At 39.9% G+C, this 21,687-nt stretch overlaps 1 protein-coding gene across 1 annotated transcript in view; it reads right to left on the reverse strand.

Moving 5' to 3' along the window:
• Positions 1-4,047: 4,047 nt before the first annotated feature.
• The window catches only part of txnrd2.2 (thioredoxin reductase 2, tandem duplicate 2), a 42,824-nt gene continuing 25,184 nt past the window's right edge, over positions 4,048-21,687 (reverse strand). The window contains exons 12-17 of the mRNA XM_036598866.1: positions 20,156-20,292; positions 14,066-14,161; positions 13,682-13,774; positions 8,539-8,610; positions 7,521-7,618; positions 4,048-6,360 (exon numbers count right to left, since the gene is read on the reverse strand). Of these exons, the coding sequence (XP_036454759.1) occupies positions 6,237-6,360; positions 7,521-7,618; positions 8,539-8,610; positions 13,682-13,774; positions 14,066-14,161; positions 20,156-20,292 (620 nt within the window). The 3' untranslated portion in view covers positions 4,048-6,236. The remainder of the gene's footprint in view (positions 6,361-7,520; positions 7,619-8,538; positions 8,611-13,681; positions 13,775-14,065; positions 14,162-20,155; positions 20,293-21,687) is intronic.

The raw sequence follows: 21,687 nt of genomic DNA on the forward strand, positions 1-21,687 counted from the left end.
TTTAATTCAATTACATCGATTCAATCTCCAGCAGGCTGCCTGTCCTCTACTGACTGAATTGGGAAAGTTTTCGGGGCGACACGGTTTGAGCCCCATCCTTAAGCAAACAAACAGGCAGGAATCCGGGCCATTGTTGGTGTGTATGTTTGAGTGACCAGTCAGCACAGACAGCACGAGGTCAAACAGGGAGCGGCCCTGCTGAGAGAGGAGCTGACCTTAAACACATACACACAAACCAATATATACTCTCTCCTTAAAACACACACATATCTATCTATGTACATATACAGTACTGCGCAAAAGGCAGAGACCACCCTTCATTTATTTAATTTCCAGCCCAAACAAACATTAACGCTCTATTGCATGATGTTGCCTCAGGGCAACAAACTCATTTTTCTCACTTTACAATAACAAACATATTTTAAGACAATGATGGAGCCAAAAAAGGGAAGAGTTTGAGTTGGGTCAATAAAAAGCATGTACTTGGTCATACTGTCTCTTATTGGCTGCCTGTAACATTCAGTATCAATTTGTTTTGCTATAAGAATTTGCAGAAATATGTTTGTTGCCTAGAAGCAACATTGTGCGACAGTGGAATGGATCTAGCCAGTCACAAGCCCGGTCTTACCACTTCAGGGAACACGGCTCTGTATCACTCCTTCTCATTGTCACACATTGTTGCCTCAAGGCAACGCACTCCAAAAGGACTCCTGCACACAGTTTCAAAAACGTTTTTGAATTTAATAATCAGGTCCGTTTTATGCAAGAAAAGTGAATCGAATATTTTTTTAAATTGCTCTCATAATGCGTTCAGTAGGGGGTTAAGTATAAGTTATTCATTTCTCAGTATCGGGGGAAAAAGCTGAAAACGTTCAATAGGAAATTACACAGAAGATTCATCAAATAAATATATATTATTAAATTTTGCACTATTTGATGTGTCCACTGTGTATCTTTTATTAGGCCTACCATTCTGTTCAGGAGACTCGCTTTCACATTTTCAAAGAAATCCGCAGGGATGTTTTCCACACCTCCAAAGTTCAGTCTTAGAAGTTGGTGGCACTTCTAACAATCCATGTAATCCCAAACACATTCAGTGGTGTTGTGGTCTGGACTCTTCTTTGTTTGTTGTGTCCGTCTCCTTTTCTCAGTGAGGTTCTTCTTGACAGCTACACATCCTTTCAGACCCACAGCGCTGAGTCGTCTTCTCACAGTGGAAGGATGGACAGAAACACCTGTGGATGTTTTCAGATCTGAAGCAGCTTGATTTTCTCCTCTCTCTCAGAGATGAAAGCTTTAAGTGCTGTTTATCTGAGGGGACAGTTTTGGTGGTCTACTAAGTCTTCGAGGTGGTTGTTAGGAGTACTTTTAACTTTCTTCTTCCTTATGCAAGTAGATTATGTTTTTATCAAATCTCCTCAGAAACATCTCCTAAAAACATAGTAATTTGACTGGAAAATAAACGAGGCAGCCTTTGACTATTACACAGTACTGTAAATGGTTAGCGGACCTGATAAACTGGACAATGAGTGTAGACACAAGGCAGGCATCTACAATCATGCTCTCTCTGAAACAGTAGATTCTGTTTCAAGACAGAAACTCACCTTCACCCCTCCTCCCTTCCCAAAACAGAGATAAACAACAGATAATTCCTCTCTTCTAAATTCACAGACAGACAGACAGACCCCCCCAAACAGCTGACCTCACAGAGGATCACCTGATCAGGAGAAGAAGAAGACAAACACTCCATCATTACTGAAACAGAGACGCTGTACGTTCTCATGATTTATTACTCTACACATAAATTATGCAGTTACAAAGCTTTATATCAAATTAGCCTTTAGCTATTTACAGAGATGAATGGATGGACATCGGCTGACATCAGACTTGCCCTCTCCAGTTATGGCTTTTAGCGCAAGTCTTCATTAACCGGGCACTTGAAAGTTGAACCCTGACCCTTTAGAGTGTGAGTGTGTGTGTGTGTGTGTGTGTGTGTTCAGAAGCTGGAGCTGCTCTCTCAGTGAGCCTGGAGGTCATGTGTGTCTCAGCTTTTCAAGAAGAGTGATCAACGACTTGGCAAACAAAGTCTGTCTATAACACAAATTATGACATGAATAAATCACACCGTAGAGTGTCTAAAGCACGACTGGAGCTGGATTAGTTTTCCCACATGAGGTACCATAATTTTCTGGGATTTGATTAGTTAAATAGTTCAGGATAACGTATCCATGAAATTCCCCCAAATTCCCACAGATAGCCCAGACTGAACGGTCACAGCTCGAACACTCACGTCAGTGTTAAGCCACAGGAAACACTTAATAACACTAACATCACCCCACACGGCTGTGCCTGTTAGCAGGTTTTGTGATTTCATTAGGTGGATTGGAACAGCACTACGGTTACGGCGGGAGCTCCAGGCTCAGCCAATGACAGAAGACCATTTGCCCCACAGTTACTGACAGAGTGTAAAAACTGGACCCACTGCAAACTTTTACCAGTCTGAAATGACAGATCTCGACAGTAAATCACTTAAATTGTAGTACATCTTAAATAAAACTAATCCAGCTCCGATTAGACTTTCACAGACGTTTTATAACTCCTGCATAATTAAATTGTTGGGATGTAAACAAATCATTTTAAGCAGTTTGAGGGGAGATGCTCCGTTCTGGAAAAAAATTAGAGTGAGAGTTGTGCACAAGGGTGGTGATAGGAACCAGACGTCTCTGAGGAGGTTAAGGCCTCTAAAATCTCCCTCACGAAAAGCTTTTACAAATGCAGTGTTTGGTTTGATGTTTTGCAGTAGTTTTGCGGTGGTTTCGGTCTAAAAAAATAGATTAACGGTGGAGGCGCTGTAAGGCAAGATAAAGGAATGTTTTTTTTTTTTTTTTAAATCACCATCATCTACCACAATTTCACCATCATCATCATTACACAGAAAAAGAAGACACTGTAGCTTCACTGCTGGTTTTGAACAGTAAATAAAATGGCCATATTTGTGTTGCTGACATCGTAATATCTGGGTCCGATCACCACCGCCGCAAAGAAATCTGAGCCGGTAAGTTTCACGGCAACGAACCACTTCACATGAAACCATGACGTGCTGAATGTTTACGTTTCAACAATTATGCAGTAATCGATGGACGCAGTTTTTTCGAAACTCTAGTGAACTTAGGGTACATATTCAGCTAATCTGACACAGCACAAGGCCTTCAACTGCTTCACTGACAGTCCAAGTCCTAAAATAGAGTAAAGCTGTTGGTGTATCGGGCTCAGGGTTCAGCACCCCTTCCCTGAAACAAGAACACAGGACCCCCCTTTTCTCTCTCTCTCATCCACAGGAACAAATAAACCTAGTAGCGCAGTGCTCCTCTCCATCGCCATGGAAACCTGTCACTCATCTCTGAGCCTCATTAATCATACGAGACAGATTAGACTCTGAGCAAACATCTGACCTGGAGCTACAAGGAAAATGTAGTGAACAGATAATAGAAGCTGGACAAAAACGGACAAAAGTATGGACAAAATTCAGGCTACAATGTTTTAGCAATGTACTTTTGTTCATGTTAACAGATAACAGTGTCTACATATCATCGCTGTCCAATAAAAAATCTAAATTTTTGTCAATTTTTATTTTTCTACATGGTTTCAACACAGTTTTTTACGCGATTTTTACTTTTCTGCATCATTTGAGCTCAGCAGCTTTCCTTTACATTGTGTGAGAATTTTACGATGACTGGACCAATAGAAATGCTCCAAAATCACTTGGAATAAAGCCTCTTTACATTGAGTTACATTGAAAGTAAAGAATGTTTTTGCCCTCTCCTGTAAAGTTACTATTTTGGAGATACTTGTTTGTCTTTGGACAGCAATGATATGCAAATCTATTAGTGACTATTAACTGTTTATTTGCTGAATTCAACATACTGGGACAAAATAAAAGATAAAATAAGGCCTGTGCAAAAATTAGGGCATATGTAGTATTTTAAATTGAAATTGTGCACTAAAATTAGCAGAAAAATGTTCATACATTTTTTTTTACTTCAAATATCAACAAATCATGTTCACACTTTTGCAAAACTAAAGCAGCAAACTCTGAACAGACCTGCTTATGTGGTTTCTGACAGTATGATCTATCGATAAAAACAAAGTATGTTACATTACTAAAAATCGTAGTAGAAGTCAACTTAAAGCATGAAATAAATTCAGACATCAAACATGTCTTGGCTGATCAACTACATTTCGCATAAGGAGGAATATTGAGGAAAGCAGATTTTTCCCCAAACTATTCCTTCAAGACGATGGCATTATAAGCTCCATAATGTAGCTTGCTCTTGTTGATGGAAACAGCTGTAGTTGAGCAACAGCTGCCTCAGTGAAGGTGGCATCCCCCCCACCGAGGCTGGAGCTGTTATCCATAAGTGATAAGCTTATCTACCGGAATGAAAACCATTCCATAAAAACACCAGCCGCCAAGCCAGGAATCAATTCATCTTCAGAACTGTGATTTGAATTCATGCCGACTGCTTAGATGCATCCAACAACTTCCCAAATGACCTCAGAGTAGAAAAGCGAGGAAAAAGGAGGCCAATACTGCCACCTTCAGGCTGAGGGAGGTATTTATAAAAACAGACTTGTTTTATCTCCACTGATCAAGTTGCCGGAGTCTGCTGGCCCAGAGACAGAGAGAGAATGTGTATGTGTTTTCTCTGAGTTCTCTCTGCGCTCTAGGGGGAACCGCTGAAGCCCAGGTTTAAACAAGCGTTCTCTCGCCCCAGCACCAGGCTTCGTGTGTGACTGACAGGCTCCTCACCGAGTGTTTGTCTGCCTCCCTGGGAAACGGGGTGTTGTCACCGTGACGACGGGCCGATCCCATCCATCAGTGTCAGCGGCGGCACATGAGTAATGGACAGGAAGTACAGCCGGAGAAACAACAATATTTGCAGAATATATTTCAGAAACATTAGGCCGCTTTCTCCTGCGACTCTCGTTTCAACAAACCGTAATGGGGCCTTAATCCTGATTTATGACCCTGTTTAGCCCTTTCGCTGTTGCTCTGCCAGGGGACCCCCGGTTTTACCTCTTCGGCTCAAGCGCCAGGGCCTTATCGGATTATCTGGATCGCTGGGTTATAAATGACGAACCCATGCTGAGCAACAAACAGAGATTGGGGATCAAAGCGACTCATTAGCACTAACTGTGAGAGCTAATGAACATAAACGTAAGGCAGTAATGTGGATAAAAACGTGTTAATGCACTAAAATTTCCCCTCTTATTCCAAATGTAGTTGATCAGACAAGTGTGATGGCTGAAGTTTGGTTCTGTAATTCTGCGATGCTATGAGGCTAACAGCTAGCCAGGACCAGAAGCACCGGTGCACTGAAATGTACTCAAATTTTGGCCGGAATTTGGGATGGCTATTTCCAGAAAAATTTGACCGAAAGAAATGATTAAAATAAAAGATTAAATATGGCTACAAATCTAAGTTTACAAATGAATTACAAATAGTATGAAAATAATAAATACTGATTACTGAGCATCTGCAGCCTCAGTTGTTTAACTTACAGAGACGAAAGTGCAAAATATAGCTAAAAATAATGGAATTCAGTGCCTTGAATGGCCAAATGTTCTCAGTTTTTGAGGACGCTTTATTTCATTACCTGTAAACTGGTTTTGTTTGTTGTCAGCTTTCCAGTTTTTGGCTGATTGTGTTCTGAATTTTGGTTCATTTCAGCGCATCACCAATGGACGCACATATACACTATTTAGCACTGTGCTAAACATGCCTAAATCGTCATACACTCACCTTAAATTGATCAGCGATCTCTAATAGACATGCTTATGTGGTTTCTGACACTAAATGACACTCTGTTTTCTATAAACATGGACAAAAGTCTTAAATAGTTTAAAAAAATGGTAGCAGCCAGGTTAAAGCCTGAATTCTGTCAGAATTTTTCTCCACATTTAAAGACTTGGTAATAAACCAAGACTGACTATTATGTACACGTCTACTTTGGGTGCCAGACAGGCACCAAATGAACTGTCAGAGGTCATTATAGAGTGACAGGCTGGAGGGTGAGGAGTCTTAGACACAATGGCCTTGTCCCAAAACTTAGACAAAGAACAGAAAGCACCATAAACGGTTCTCTTTAACTAAGCACTAAGGCCAAACGAAGCCGTCAGCGCCTCAGTCTAAAGGGTCCATGTGTTCAGTGTTTTTAGGGAGGGGGTGCTTAACCTCAGCAGCCGGTAACCGTGGCATCCAGACCGGAGCGCTTGGTGATGCTGATTTTGGTCAGCTCCTCGGCGCAGGTGGGGTGGATTCCAACTGTGTCCCGCAGCTGAGTGTAGGTGAAGCCACACCTGCCAGACACACACACACACACACACACACACACACACATACACACACACACACACAGAGACAAAAGCCCATACTGTCACACACACAGCTGCCATCACTATACATTTACATTAAATAAAACAGAGATCTGTAGCACCTGCGCAATGCCTTCCCTGGGGTTCAGTTTTAATTAAGTAGGCTACTGCACTGTCTAATTAAATTGAATAATTAAATTAATTAAAAGGTACAATAACTGGGATTGTTGTTACTAGGACTGGGCCATATAATGTACAAATAATAATGAACATAACATAAAGTACAAAAATGATGCTGGTTTTTAAAAATGTTGCCAGTATTTAAAACTGATGATGGTATTTCAAAATTATGATGTCAAATTTCTATTCCACATCTGCTAAATACACACATTCCACCTATCTAAATTTTAGAGGCGTCACTGACTGGTGGAGTGGGAGCTCACTGATAGGCGGCTCTGATAGAAAGAGAGGAAAAATCAGAGTCAGGAAAAAACTCAGAAAAACCAAGCACGACAGTGGCTCAGCGACAGCTAAGAGCTGCAGACTCGCCACAGAACACAATGTCTGATTTCTGATTTCACTCAGTCTGTCAACTCCGCGCTCTCAGAACATCTTTAAAACAGGTGACATTTCAGCATCAGTTAGCTGAACGAAGACTGTGCTTGGTTTTAAAATTTAAATGGGTAGTATGTGTTTTTTCGGCTGTTCAGACATGGAATAGAAACATATATTAATATAGAAAATAGAAATATAGATATTGAAATACTGTCACCATTTTTAAAAAACAGCATCACTTTTAAAAAACACATTGTGGCATGTTTTTACAGTCTCTCTATAACTGGTCTAAACTGGTCTGTCTTTATGATCTAAGCTGCAAAAGGACTGATGATAACTATGACATACTCAGAAAAGCATATCATAATTTATCACAACAATACCATGTCGACAGGTTGCTCATCCCTATATGCTGCTGACAGTGCGCTTTCAACCAGAATAGATAGACAGATAGGCCACAGTCTGTCTGTCTATCAATCTGTCTATGTAGTTTTTTATTATTTGAACACCAAATGCTGTTCTACAATGACAATGCAGGCAACCACTCATTCATTAATAACTGCTCTGGGTGACTGAGCTTGTAAACTCACTGGAGGCCGAGGGCGAAACCCTGAGTCACTTCTCCTGCGTTAGGACCAGTAAAGTGGAGACCTAAAACTCTCTGATCACCATCCCGCTCACAAACCACCTGAGAGAGAGAGAGAGAGAGAGAGAGAGAGAGAGAGAGAGAGAGAGAGAGAGAGAGAGAGAGAGAGAGAGAGAGAGAAAGAGAGAGAGGGAGGGAGAAGAGAAGAGAAAAGAAAGAGACAAGACAAAAAGAGAGAGAAAGAAAGACAAAGAAAGAAAAAGAAAAAGAAAGAAAGAAAGAAAGAAAGAAAGAAAGAAGGAAGAAAGACAGAGGAAAAAAGAAAAAAGAAAAAGAAGTAGAGAGAGAAAAAGAAAAACAGGAAAGAAAAAGAAAAGAAATGAAAGAAAGAAAGAAAGAAAGAAAGAAAGAAGTAGAGAGAGGAAAAGAAAGAAAGAAAGAAAAGAAGGAAGAAAGACAGAGAGAGGAAAAAAGGAAAAAAGGAAAAAAGAAAGAAAGAAAGAAAGAAAGAAAGAAAGAAATAGAGAGAGGAAAAGAAAATGAGAGAGGAAAGAAAAAGAAAGAAGGAAGCAGAGAGAGGAAAAGAAAAAGACAGAAAGAAAGAAAGAAAGAAAGAAAGAAAGAAAGAAAGAAAGAAAAGAACAAACACAGAGAGAAAGAGAACAAAAAAATAAAAAGGCAAGAAAGCAAGCCATCAAAAAGGAAAGACAATAATGAAAAGAAAACGGAGAAAGATCAAAAACAAAAACATAAACAAGAAAGAAAGGAAGCAAAAACAGCAGGCAAGAAAGACAGAAGGCAGGAAAGAAAAAGGAAGGTAAAGAAGAAAAACAGAACACCAGGTACATGAATACATGCGCCCGTTCTGATGCTGTTCTAGAAACTCATAACAATTACCTCATAAACACTATTAATACTTATGGAATGTGTAAAAGCTCCTGGAGGCAGATTATCATGAGCGAGTGAGGCTTTATTCTGCAGCAGTAAACAGAGTGAAGCACTGGTGGAGAAAGTCTCCTCACCTTAATGTAGCACTGACTGGCATCTCTCTCAGCTACAGTGAACTCCAGAGGCTTGTAGAAGGCATGATAGACCTGTTCAACCACAACACAGAGATCAATCAATCAATCAATCAATCAATCACTTTCATGCTTTTAAAGTTCTTCAAAATGCACGTTTTTGAAGGAAAACCACTTACAATAACCTCACACATGCAGCAGCAGTTTCACAGTGATCGTGATGGTGAAAAATCTATTTTAAAAATTTACACAATTACACCCCCTTTTTACCTATTGTAGTCAATCAGTCAAGACATGTTTGGTGTCTGAAGATCACTTGTTCTGTGCTGGAGCTACTAATGTAGCTGTTGCTTACCTAACAGCTATCTTGAAGCTTGAATTTTGTCTAATTTTGTTAGTTTTTTCTGTTTTTTTTCCCTTTTCTGAGACTTGTAACATTTGTTTTATACATACATACATACATCATCTAAACCGCTTATCCTTCTGGGTCACGGTGGGGTGCTGGAGCCGATCCCAGCTGTCATTGGACAGGTCGCCAGTCCATCGCAGGGCAGACAGACAGACATACACATTCACACACACTCACTCACACCTAGGGGCAATTCAGCATGTCCAATCAGCCTGACTGCATGTTTTTGGACTGTGGGAGGAAACCGGAGTACCCGGAGGAAACCCACGCAGACACGGGGAGAACAGGCAAACTCCACACAGAAACGACCCTGGTCACCCGGCCGGGAATCGAACCCAGGCCGTTCTTGCTGTGAGGCGACAGCACTACCCACTGCGCCACCGTGCCACCCTACATTTGTTTTATATGTCTTGTTATATGTATTAAGCCTTGTTGTGTGGACCCCATAGCTGATGCTAACTTAGTGCCAGCTAATGGGGATCCAAATAAATAAAAAATAAAGAATAAAGAATACAACTTCGGAAACAAGTCTATTTGAGTCTATTAAGTCTATTTGTGTGATGATTTAGTAGTGCAGTTTGCACAATGCTAAGTGGTGGGGTACTTCTTAGCTACATTAGCCTTGTAGCTCCAGCGCAAAACTAAAGCAGGTTCTACCCATTCTTTAAATTGTGGTAACAGCATCTGCATCATTCCACCGAGCACCACTCGCTGAGTAACCACTAGCATAATGCTGCAAGCAATCATCACTAGTTCTACTTTAACACACAAAAAAAAACAAAAACAAAAAAAAAAAAAACAGATACATTCGGTAACGTCGATAGGACATTTGATCTGCAGCACGTTTGGTCAGATTCTGAAGAAAAGTGACAGCACATCAAATTCTCGACTTCTTGTTTCCCCTACTCAAGCTTTTTGGTTGGTAACTGTGATGAAACAACCAAACAAACTAATGCAATTCTACAAATAAAACAGGTTTTGTCAAGTCAAGAGGCTTTTATTGTCGTTCCATCTATGTACAAGTACACAGTGGAGTGAAATTACGTTCCTCCAAGGAACAACACAGTGCAACATGGAACACAATAGACAGTACAAAGTGCAACGTGCAGACGTAAGTGTGCCAAAACAATTAGACCAGAAACAATACAATAAATGCGATAAATAAAACAGACATTAGACACAGTAAACAGACAGGACAGTGCAGCACCGACACAGCACTCATTTCTGAGCATGAGGTAGGAAATGCTTTACAAAATGATGAGCTGAACCTGATATTGCGATAGTTTTATGGCTCGGTCCGCAACATGGTACTACTTTTTCTAGTGGAAGGAAGTGCTAATATTAAAGCACATTTGATACAATATTTCGGGCTTCTTTGCTTTAATTTTTCTCTTTTACTGTGCAGAACTGTTCTACGAAAGCAATAGAACACACACTCAACGTCGTATTTAAGTCTGAACAACTTCACAGCTGTGAAGATCTACTCACCTTCGGCAGGATGTTATACATGATAACGCATGACATTGTGACAAATAGATTGATGTGGATTATGACACTATGGATGTACTAGCAGTAGCAGGAGCTCAGGGTCGGCAATGTTATGATACTCAGACATTTTCATGGCTGATGATAAGCATTACGGTATTTTATTTCTCTGATTTCCTATCCTAGGGTTTCAGTCACGTGATTTCCGCCATATTTGGGACCAAATTTCTGGCTTTGCTGCTCCGCACGAACGTAACTAGAGGTGAAAGATGGCTAAAATTACTCACTTTAAGTCAATAAAATAGGCTGTGATCTTAAACAGTTTCCCCTGAAACTCATACTCAGCCCCTCTCCCTAATTTGGAGAGTCTCTCAAAGCATTTAAAAGCACAGAAGCCCACCGGCTCCTCACGTCAGGGTGAGTAAAGGATCCCACGGTGTTCATAAAGAGGAGAAAAACTCTTCATCATCATAGGAGGGTAACGACATCAGCTAATTAACACAGATGTGAACAATTCTAGCCTTTAGACAACTTTAGCTGATGTTAACAGCCGAGAGATAAACGGCTGTTTATCGTCCCCCTAACGGAGCTGCAGACAGCCGGTATAACTTTACTCTCTGTTTCTGGAGATTTAAATGAGGTTTGAATGGAGAAACATAAACGTTGAATATCAGACTGAATGTCGTGGGTCGGAAAACGACGTCGTGTTACGACAGACGTGATTCTGTAAGTTTGCTGGTGCAGTTAGTTCAGAGTTCAGCTCCAGTCCTGCAACCCCTGCACTGCATAACTGTGGTTTCCTGGTTAAAATACCTGATATTATTAGCTAATTAATCCCTTCTTGAGCTGAACGAGGTGTGAACAGCAGAGAGATACACTGAACTATACAGTGCAGGGGGTCCAAGCCTGGAGTGAAAACACTGAATTAAAAGGTCTGTGCGTCTCTCGTTATTCTCGGCTTCTGTCGCGTCTTGCAGGTGAATCATTCACAAAGCACAGCAAATCGAAGGCATCGCACAGCACAGTCACTCCCTGAGTCAGTCCTCAAAGCAGCAGTGACTATACAGTGTGAAGTCACACGAAACGTGAGAATAAGAGCACCAGAACTCATAAAATGCATTCAACAAATGTACATTTTTATTCAGTGTTTCACGGCACTAAATCCATTTAAACAGGACTAACTATGCTCTCTGTAATGAAATATGCAGTTGGCCAGTGTTCTTTAAGTGCTAAAGAGCTCAACGATACGCTCAGAAAAGCGTACTGTAATGTATTTTATCTCAATAATGATAAAATCTCATCACACTGCACATCCTTCCTAACAGCCATCATGTATTGTGCCTGTGTTTTTGTCCGCAGTGAGCTTTACTGAAACCTGTGATTTGAAAACTGATAAAACATGATGCAGCACAGATACCTGTTAGAGTTTCCTATCAGATAACCGTTTCAGCAGGCCGTGCTTCGGCTGTTGAAATAAGTGCTGTTCTCAATATGCTTTTTTCCTCTCCGCTCTAGTGTCCTTTTGCTCTCTTAACAGTTTTTTTTCTGCTCCTCCACTTAAATCTTCGATAAGCAGAGAGGCTGAAATGTGCGTTTCATCGAATTCGTCACACACTGAACCGCGAACGTGCTGACACAGGCAGGCAGCCCAGACACACACCTGTCAGAGCCAATAAGAAGCGGCGGTTTTGATCGTCGTTCGTCTGTCGTCAGCCACTGTGTGCGTCAATCAAAGCCTCTACCGGCCTGTCAATCACTGCCCGGGGAAACGCCCCTTTTAGGACGTTTTGAGCTTCAGAGCTGTGCAGGTGTGGAAGTGCTGGGGTGTGCATGAACTCACACACCACACAAATATGTACATACAGTGCTCCCCAGAAGTATTAGCACCCTTGGTGAAGATATAAAATGTCTTTGGAAAATGACTGAAAATAGGAAATGTCTCAAACTGGGCTTCATAAATCAATGTAAAATCAAGTGATGCACCAATATTGTGGAACTGTGGGCCAATATCCGATATTTCATTAACACATCTGTCGATACCGATCCTGATACTGATCTAAATACCTCTAATAAATACAGAAGTATTCTCAAGTTCTGGAAAAAGGCAGACATACTTAGACCAGCGACATATTTTTATGCATATTTTGGCATATTAAATAAAAAAAAAATACAACAAGTCTAAAAAGACTACACAGAAACAGTAAACGTCAAATATAAACGGCAAATAAAAGTTTGTATGCTCGCCTGATTTTTTTTCCAGTAAAAAAAAAAAAAGTGATAAATTATGACAAACACATTTGTCAAATAAACACTGAAAATACAAAAAAAAAAAAACCTGTCATACGACTGATATAAGGCGCCTGGCCATGGCTATAAAATATGACGGAACCAAGCAAATTCCAGTGGACTAATGAAGAGATTAAAACGTAGCTTTATCTTATCAAAGAAAAATATTTTAGGGTGATATCAGATGGAAAATACACACTTATATACACGCATTATAATAGGAACCTTTACAATGAGAATTCAATATAACGCTTCTCAACAAAAAACATTTCGACAAGAAAATTTAGAGCATTGTGGAGAAACTAAATATTAATTTCTGCAGGGCTACGAATTAAGTTAAATAAATAAAATGCAGATTTTAATTAAATAAATGAATCAAATGCAGACATCTAAAATTCCAAATAAAATTTTGATAGCATAAAATGTTCTCTCATCTTAATCAGAGGTGCGAATTATTTTGGAGGGTAAACACACAATAAGCCAAGGGTGGACGATATGAGCTCAAATTTACATCAACGATATTGTGGTATCAAAACAACAACAATATAATAATAAAATAATAATAACAAGTAATTTTATAATAAAATAATATAACATAAACAACAAACAACAACAAAAACAAGACTACCCATTATTATTATTATTATTATTATTATTATTATTAATATTAATAGTAGTTGTTTTATTATTATTATTATTATTATTATTAGTCCCTGCAAACACACGTACTGATGTGCTCTTGCACAACTTGTCATGTACGACTGGATAACAGGCTGCACTGATTAACATAAGTAGTGCAGTTACCACTTTTGGTTTAAAATGTGCTGTAAATGTTTGTGTGATGCTGTTTTTGGGCTTATGGTAAAGTTTATATTATGAGATATTATCATACCAGTATTCACTCTCATACCAGTACACCCCCCACCCCTACATTCATCCCTACTGCTTACAGTTTTATCATTTTACCTCTATATTGTCTTTGCCGTATCTTCTTTCTGCTTCTTCTTCTGACAGACCCACGCAGCCATATTCCAGAGGAGTGAATACTGTAGTGGGCACCTAGAAAACACCCACACACCTCATTACACTCCTATTCACCATTACAAACAAACACTGGGAAGACAAATAATCATAATTAAGCATAAATTAACTGATAAAACTGCTGCAGCACTTTTGCTTCATAACAAACAGCCATAAAATATAATTAGGGATGTGGTTGGGGGGGGGTGGCGGGGGGATATGTTGGGGGGGGGGTGCAGTGTGTGAAGAGAACAAACAAAGTAGTCAAAGGAGACGCAGCATAAGTAACAGTGAGAGTTACAGGATCAGAGTAAATTCTGTAAAACTCACATTGTCATAGTTCATCAGCTGGCTGGAGTGACCCGCCAGCCTCCGGGCCAGTAGTTTACCTGCCTTAATGGCAGTGGGGGTCAGCTCAGGTCGACCCTGAAAAACAGCACAGATAAACACGGAGGCCTCATCTGGAGACTAATGCATGTCTTCATTTCCATGCAATAGCACAAATATACACTACATTTATAGACATTTTGAAATGTCTATAAATGAAATAAGAGTTTAAAATAAGAGACTGTATGTAAACAAAACGTTTACAGTTTCAAAACCAGTCAATACAATCCATATATGGAAAAACTCATCATGGTTGTGATGTCACGCAACCATATGTTGATATCACCACCATGAAAATGGTCACGTACAGCTAGAATTAATCAAGTTGAAACATCTACTCTTGAGACACGGAGACAGATTTGTTTTGATGTGATGAAAAGAGTGGAACAAATGTTATGATGTACATTCTAAAGGCTAACATCCTTCTTTTATCTTATTCTTTTCATTAAACCATATGTAATAAATTGTTAGAAACGTATGTACAGAAAAAGGGGACGGATAGACCAGTGGGGTGGGGAGGGACAGGAGGTTGTTTCTGATTTAATTCAGTTCTGTATTATTGCGATAAAGAGCTGCTTGATTAACAGAAAAAAAATAAATAAATCGATCACAAAAAAAGGAAAAATGGTCAGGTAAAATTTGACGATTCACGTAAAATTACAGTTGTTTTTTGTAAAACCACACTAACGTTATAAGTGGACTTCAGAGGAAATACAAATAAAGAGTATCATCGCTTTAAACAGCCACTGCATTAGAAAGGTGCTTGTCTGAAAGTTACAGCAATTGTGTGTAAAAAAGTCCAAAGATGCAGAAAATATGCAGAGTCTTCAAATTCTATTCAATTAAATTTATTTTTCTAGCACTTTTCCAAGAGGCATCATCTCAAAGCAGATTTTCACAAATCTACCTCTAAAGAACATTAGCAGACAGTGTCAGGAAAAGCTCTGAGAGCATGAGGAAGAACCAGTGAGAGAAACTGAGAGTCAAAAGGAGAAACTCCCGAAGAACATGAGGAAGAACCACTAAGAGGAACCAAGACTCAAATGGAAAAAACCCTAAGAGCATGAAGAACAACTGAGAGGTACCAAGAATTAAGAAAAAAACTAAGATGAGGAAGAATGTTGAGAGGATCCAAGACTAAGAAAAAGCTCTAAGATCAGGAGGTGGAACCACTGAGAGGAACCACGAATGGCCACGAATGGGATACGTATCCGATCTAGGACCACATATGAAAGTGGCTCAGGTCGGATTTGAAAAGATCAGATTTGTGTGTCCAAACAGCCCTGAAAACATCAAACATTTGGCAAAAAATCAGATTTGTGCCACTTCAGCCTGGTAATGTAAACATAGCCATAACTGTGCTCTCATGGAAAAATGGAAAAAAAACAAAAACAGAAATAGAAAGGAGGCAAAAAAGTGAGCAAGACTGGAATAACGCCAGCAGAAAACTCTGGACCCGATATCGGAAGAAAAAAATAAAATCTCAATTGAATTTTGCTATAAATCTAGATGGGAATATCACAGAACTGAGAGAAGAACGAGTAGCTAGTTAAGTATTATACTACAATTCCTTTCTTTTAAGTAGTTTACTTTCACACACTCTGCCACTGTGAGTGATACTTCTGGTCTTTCTATCATTATTAAACAATAAAACATTATTGAGTCATCTCCCATCAAAATCATTAAGAAATACAACCTGTCCTGGACTCAGCATGTTTCTGCTGCATTGAGAACAGATGCAGAGCTAGCAGTTTGATTAGGGAGATCAGACGCATTCAGGAGATCACTATCGCCTGAACATAATGTTGGTGTCAGTCACATGAAGGATTAAAGTGTAGGAGTGGAAGAGTGCCAGGCACCGGGGGAATCAGACCTGCGCTCAGAGCTGCAGGCAAACAGCAGCAAAACTGACTCATACAGGATCATTTCCGCACATCCGGCTGCGCAAGACAACCCCCCCAGCATTTTACACTGTTTGAGTGAAAGAGACACAGAGAAAACTTGGCTACACATTAAAGTGAATGTTTGGTGAAAAAACAAATTTCCCCATCCCCTTTACCCCGATATAGGCGATCGACGAAGACGTGTCTGAAGTTATCTGAAACATGCTTCTTTAGCTTTGCTGAGGTTTTTACGAGGCTAATGAAGCTAACAAGACATGGAGGCCTATGTACACCAATTAGCATTGTGCTAACTGCAAGCCCAAGTGTGTGATTAACTTGCTAGTAGACTTGATTATGTGGTTTCTGACAATGGATGACACACTATTATATACAAACATGAAGAAGGTACAGAAAGCACAGACAGCTGCTAGTGTTCGTAGTCGTGCACAGAGAAAATTGTGTATTAAATTTTTTATCAAACTGTAATTTTAATTTAATGACATGGGATCAATAGATTTGAAAGAAAGAAAGAAAAAAGAAAGAAAGAAAGAAAAAGAAAGAAAGAAAAGGAAAAGAGAAAAGAAAGTAGAAAAAAGACTAGGAAAGAAAAAAGAAAGAAAGAATTAGAGAAGAAAGAAGGAAAGAAAAAGAGAAAAAGTAAGAAAAAAAAAAGAGTTGAAAGAAAGAAAGAAAGAAAGAAAGAAAGAAAGAAAGAAAGAAAGGTATGAAAAAGAAAAGACAGTAAGTAAGAAAAAAGAAAGGTATGAAAAAGAGAAAAGAAAGTAGAAAAAGACTAGGAAAGAAAAAAGAAAAAGAATTAGAAAAGAAAGAAGGAAAGAAAAAGAAAAAGTAAGAAAAAAGACTAGCAAAGAAAAAAGAGTTGAAAGAAAGAAAGAAAGAAAGAAAGAAAGAAAGAAGTGAAAAAGAGAAAAGATAGTAAGTAAGAAAAAAGAAAGGTATGAAAAAGAGAAAAGAAAGTAGAAAAAGACTAGGAAAGAAAAAAGAGTAAAGAAAAAGAAAGAAAAGAAAAAAGAAAGAAAGAATTAGAAAAAAATAAGAAAAGAAAGAGAAAAAGTAAGAAAAAACACTAGGAAAGAAAAAAAAGAGTTGAAAGAAAGACAGTAAGAAGAGAAAGAAAAAGAAGGGAAAGTAGAAAAAAGAGTAAAGAAAAAGAAAGAAAGAAAGAAAGAAAAGAGTAGGAAAGAAACACAAAGACTAAGAAAAAGAAAAAGCAACAAAAAAGATACACAGAAAGAAAACAAGAAAGAAAAGAAAAAATAAGAGAAAAATAAACAACAAAATAAAGACAGAAACAAAAACAAAAAAATAAAAAACAAAAAAGAACCAGAGAGAAAGAGATGAAACAAGAAAATAAGCAAGCAAGAAAGACAGACACGAAAAATGAAGCAGTCAAGTGAGCCAAAAAGGAGAAAGCCTAGAAAACAATGAAGTGACAGAAAGCGAGAAAAAGAAAGAACGTAAGAAAGGAAGAGAAAGAAGAGAGAGAGAGAGAGAGAGGAAGGCTGCTGGTAGTCGTGTGTGTTGCAGCATGTATCTGTCGAGTGTAACCAGGTGCAGGTCACTCTGTTTCTCTAACGCTGCAGGATGGCAGGTATGAACGGGGAAAAAAACTGTTCTGCTCATTGGAAAAATGTCAGGTATGGAGAGCAGAGCTGCTTCCTCCAGAGCCGCTGTTCAAAGAGGCATTTCTGACTGTGCCAGTAATCACACAGCTGCTCGGGATGACTGACAGGACGGATATGTGATCCAGCCTGCTGGCTGTTTCGGGGCAATAACCTCACAACACAGAGCACAACAGAGATATCAATAGACGTCTGTCCGTACAGTAGCAGTCACCTGACTGAGAGCATGCCCTTTCATCTTGTGTACATTTTACAATAAATAAGCAGCTTCTATGGATTTCCGATGCAGTTTTTTTGCCCTCCGATTTGATCTGATCTTTGTGTTTGCATAGGTAATAAAGCAGGTAAGATACAGTGCTGTGCAAAAGTCAGAGACCACCTTTCATTTATTTAATTTCCCTTCAAAATAACCATTAAGTATATCTTAAGGTCACTTTTCAGCATCAGGAAAATCTCCAGAAAACGTTTAACAGGAGTGTACTCAGTGTGTCCACTCTTGGCCTTTAGTACAGCTTCCACTCAGGGATTCAGGGATGTTTTTCACACCTCCAAAGTTCAGGCTTAGCATTTTTCATGCATCTCACAATCCAAATAATCTCAAACACATGGACTGGCGACCTGTCCAGGGTGTATCCTGCCTTCCGCCCAATGACAGCTGGGATAGGCTCCAGCACCCCACCGCGACCCAGAAGGATAAGCGGTTTAGATGATGGATGGATGGACATTCAGTGGTGTTGAGGTCTGGACTCTGGGGTGGTCAGTCCATTGTTCAGCTTCTTTGTTTGGTGTGTCTGTCTCCTTTGCAGGTACCAGACACCTAACCAGCCCGTAAAACAATGGACTGATGCCAAGATTAGGCCCAGCCTACACATGACAAATGACAGGTGTGACAGACATGACCATGTAGAGATACACAAAAGAACACTGAGAGGAACCAAGGCTCCAAAAAAGCTCTAAGATCATGAGATGGAACCACTGAGAGGAACCAAGAATTAAAAGAAAAAAAAAAAACTAAGAACATGAAGAATGCCAGGAGGAACCAAGACTCAAAAAAGCTCTAAGATCATGAAAAGGAACAACGGAGAGGAACCGAGACTCAAAAAAGCTCTAAGATCATGAAAAGGAACAACTGAGAGGAACCGAGACTCAAAAAAGCTCTAAGATCATGAAAAAGAACAACTGAGAGGAACCGAGACTCAAAAAAGCTCTAAGATCATGAAAAGGAACAACTGAGAGGAACCGAGACTCAAAAAAGCTCTAAGATCATGAAAAGGAACAACTGAGAGGAACCAAGACTCAAAAAAGCTCTAAGATCATTATGTGGAATCACTGAGAGGAACCAAAAGAAAAAAAACCCTAACAGTACAAGGAAGAATGCTGAGAGGAACCAAGACTCAAAAAAGGTATAAGATCATGATGTGGAACCCCTGACAGGAACCAAGAATTAAAACAAAAAACCCTAGGAGCATGTGGAAGGATGCTGAGAGGAACCAGGATGCAAAACAAGCTCTAAGATGACGATGTGGAACCACTCAAGGGAGCCAATACTCAAGAAAAAACTTAAGAGGATGAGGAGGAACACTGAGAGGAACCAAGACTCCAAAAAAAGCTCTAAGATCATGAGGTAGAACACTGAGAGGAACCAAGATGCAAAATAGCTCTAAGATGATGGTGGGGAACCACTGAGGGGAAAAAACCCTAAGAGCACGAGGAACAACCGAGAGGAACCCATACTCAGAAAATCTGACAGGGCAGTTTTGGTGTGTACCAGGTTTTCCAGGTGGTTGTTAGGAATCTCTCTGCAGCTTTCAATCATTTTTTAAAACCTAGTTTTGGAAACTCTTTATTTTTTGCTTATTTTCCTTTGACTTTCTCCTCCCTCACGCAAGTGCATTATCTTGTATCTAATCTCCTCAGAAAAATGAATAATTTGTACTTAAAAGGCTGTTTTTACTGAAAATTAATTAAATGAAGTCTGACTTTTTTCTACATTACTGGATGTTGGGCGGCAAATTAACTACAGTACAATTACTTCATATTTATCATGCAATTAACATGACATTCTGGAATTATTTTTGTTTTTCGTAGTATCTTTAATATAGACTAAATATGATGATACAGTATGGTTGACTGATCTAATTATTTGGCCATCAGTTACTTTAATATTCTGTATGGAAATCACTTCATCATCATCATTTTTTAATATGTGCATAATGGCATACAATCTGAACTGATTTATTTTATTACTGTTTCAGAATAGTTATGTGAAATATTGTGGGAGTGTATTTTCTACTTTGTTTTCCTAACATTTGCTTGCGCTAAGTGGTTTGAAGTGTGACAACCACACGCTCCAGGATCGGGACATCACTAGTAGTTTCCAACTTCAATGAAATTAAGAGCTGGAAAATGTTGAACCACAATCATCCTAATGACTATGTTTGCTGGTTAAAGGTTAATTAGTGGAATGTCTGTCCTCGTTAATGCTTCTGAGGTGCGGTCTTGCATACCTGCGCGATGTCGCCGATGGCGAAGATATTTGGCACGGAAGTCTGTTCATCAGCAGCCACTATGACTTTCCCTGTATCTTCATTCAGCTCCACACCCACCTGCTTCAGGTTCAGAGTTTTGGTTTCAGGGGCTCTGCCTAGAATCAAAGGTCAGAAAGAGCTGAGCAGATTTTAAGACCCAGAAAACACAAATTCAACATTCTCTACACCAAACCGAATTGTGTGGGTGATGTGTCATTAGAATGTTCTACCTCTATTCATACTGCTTTATTTGGGCTTTTTGGGACATTTGAAAGCTCACAGCCAAATGCCAGCATTAGTGTGTTGGTGTTTGGTGGAGAACGATGGCATTTTGGTGGAGGATATTGGTGTTTTGATGTAGAGAATTGGTGTTTTAGTAGAGAATACTGTTTTCCCAATTTTCTCCACAATTTAGTCATCTCCAATTCCACCCTAGGTAGGACTCTCCCAATCACACGATACCACCAGCTCTAGGAGGGTGAAGGCAAGGACACAGGCTTCCTCCGAGATCTGTGAAGCACCACCGCATCTTTTCAAACCGCCGCTCATGCACTGGACAGCCGAACGCGCTCGGAGGAAAGCGCCAACCACCAGCTCTGTTACGTCAGCTATCAGACACCTGCGCTGGCTAGCATCGCGCTAAGTGATGGGGGAAGACGGAGGGCCATCCTACCCACCCAGAGAGTGAGGGCAATTGTGCTCGCTTGGACTCCCAGCCACGGGCGACCGTAGCATCACAAAGGATTGAACTCACGATCTCCTGATCACAGGGCCAACGCTTCAACGGTTGCGCTACTTGGGAGCCCGAATACTGGTGGTTTGATGGAGGATAGTGGTTTGTGAGAATGTTGGTGTTTTGGTTGAGAATGATGTGTTTGAGAATGTTGGTACCTTGGTAGAAAATCTTGCCATTTTGTAGGAGAATGCTGGCGTTTCGGCTGAAGAAGTGTTGGTGTTTAAAGGACAATGTTGACGCTTGGGTGGAGAATGATGGTGTTTCGTTGGAGATGTGTTTGAGAATGTTGGTACTTTGGTGGAATATGTTGCCATTTTGGTACCGAATGTTGGTGTTTTGTTGGAGCATGTGGATGTTTGGTGGAGAGCGATTGTGTTTGATGGAAAATGTTGACATTTAAGTGGAGAACGATCACGTTATGGTGGTGTTTTTGTGAACTGGTCCCAAAACTGCTGGGTGAAGATTCCTGCAGAATCTGTAGAGGCGCTATTCTTGTTCAAATCTTATCCAAAAATTAGAAAAGAAAATACCTGCACAGCTGGTAAGAGGTGTGTGTGAGTGTGTGAGTGTGTGTGTGTGGTGGCCTGTCTGTTGGCGGATTGAGTAATGAGCAGACAAGGATGCGTATCCCATCAGCCACCTGGGGCCAATGGTGTCAATTCTGTCACTTCCTGTCAGAGGGCTGAGAGACGGCTGTCGACACTCAGTCATCTCCCCTTATCCACAGCATGCGCGCACACACACACACACACACACACACACACACACACACACA

Source organism: Colossoma macropomum, unplaced genomic scaffold (assembly GCF_904425465.1).
Source record: "Colossoma macropomum unplaced genomic scaffold, Colossoma_macropomum, whole genome shotgun sequence".
Lineage (NCBI taxonomy): Eukaryota > Metazoa > Chordata > Actinopteri > Characiformes > Serrasalmidae > Colossoma > Colossoma macropomum.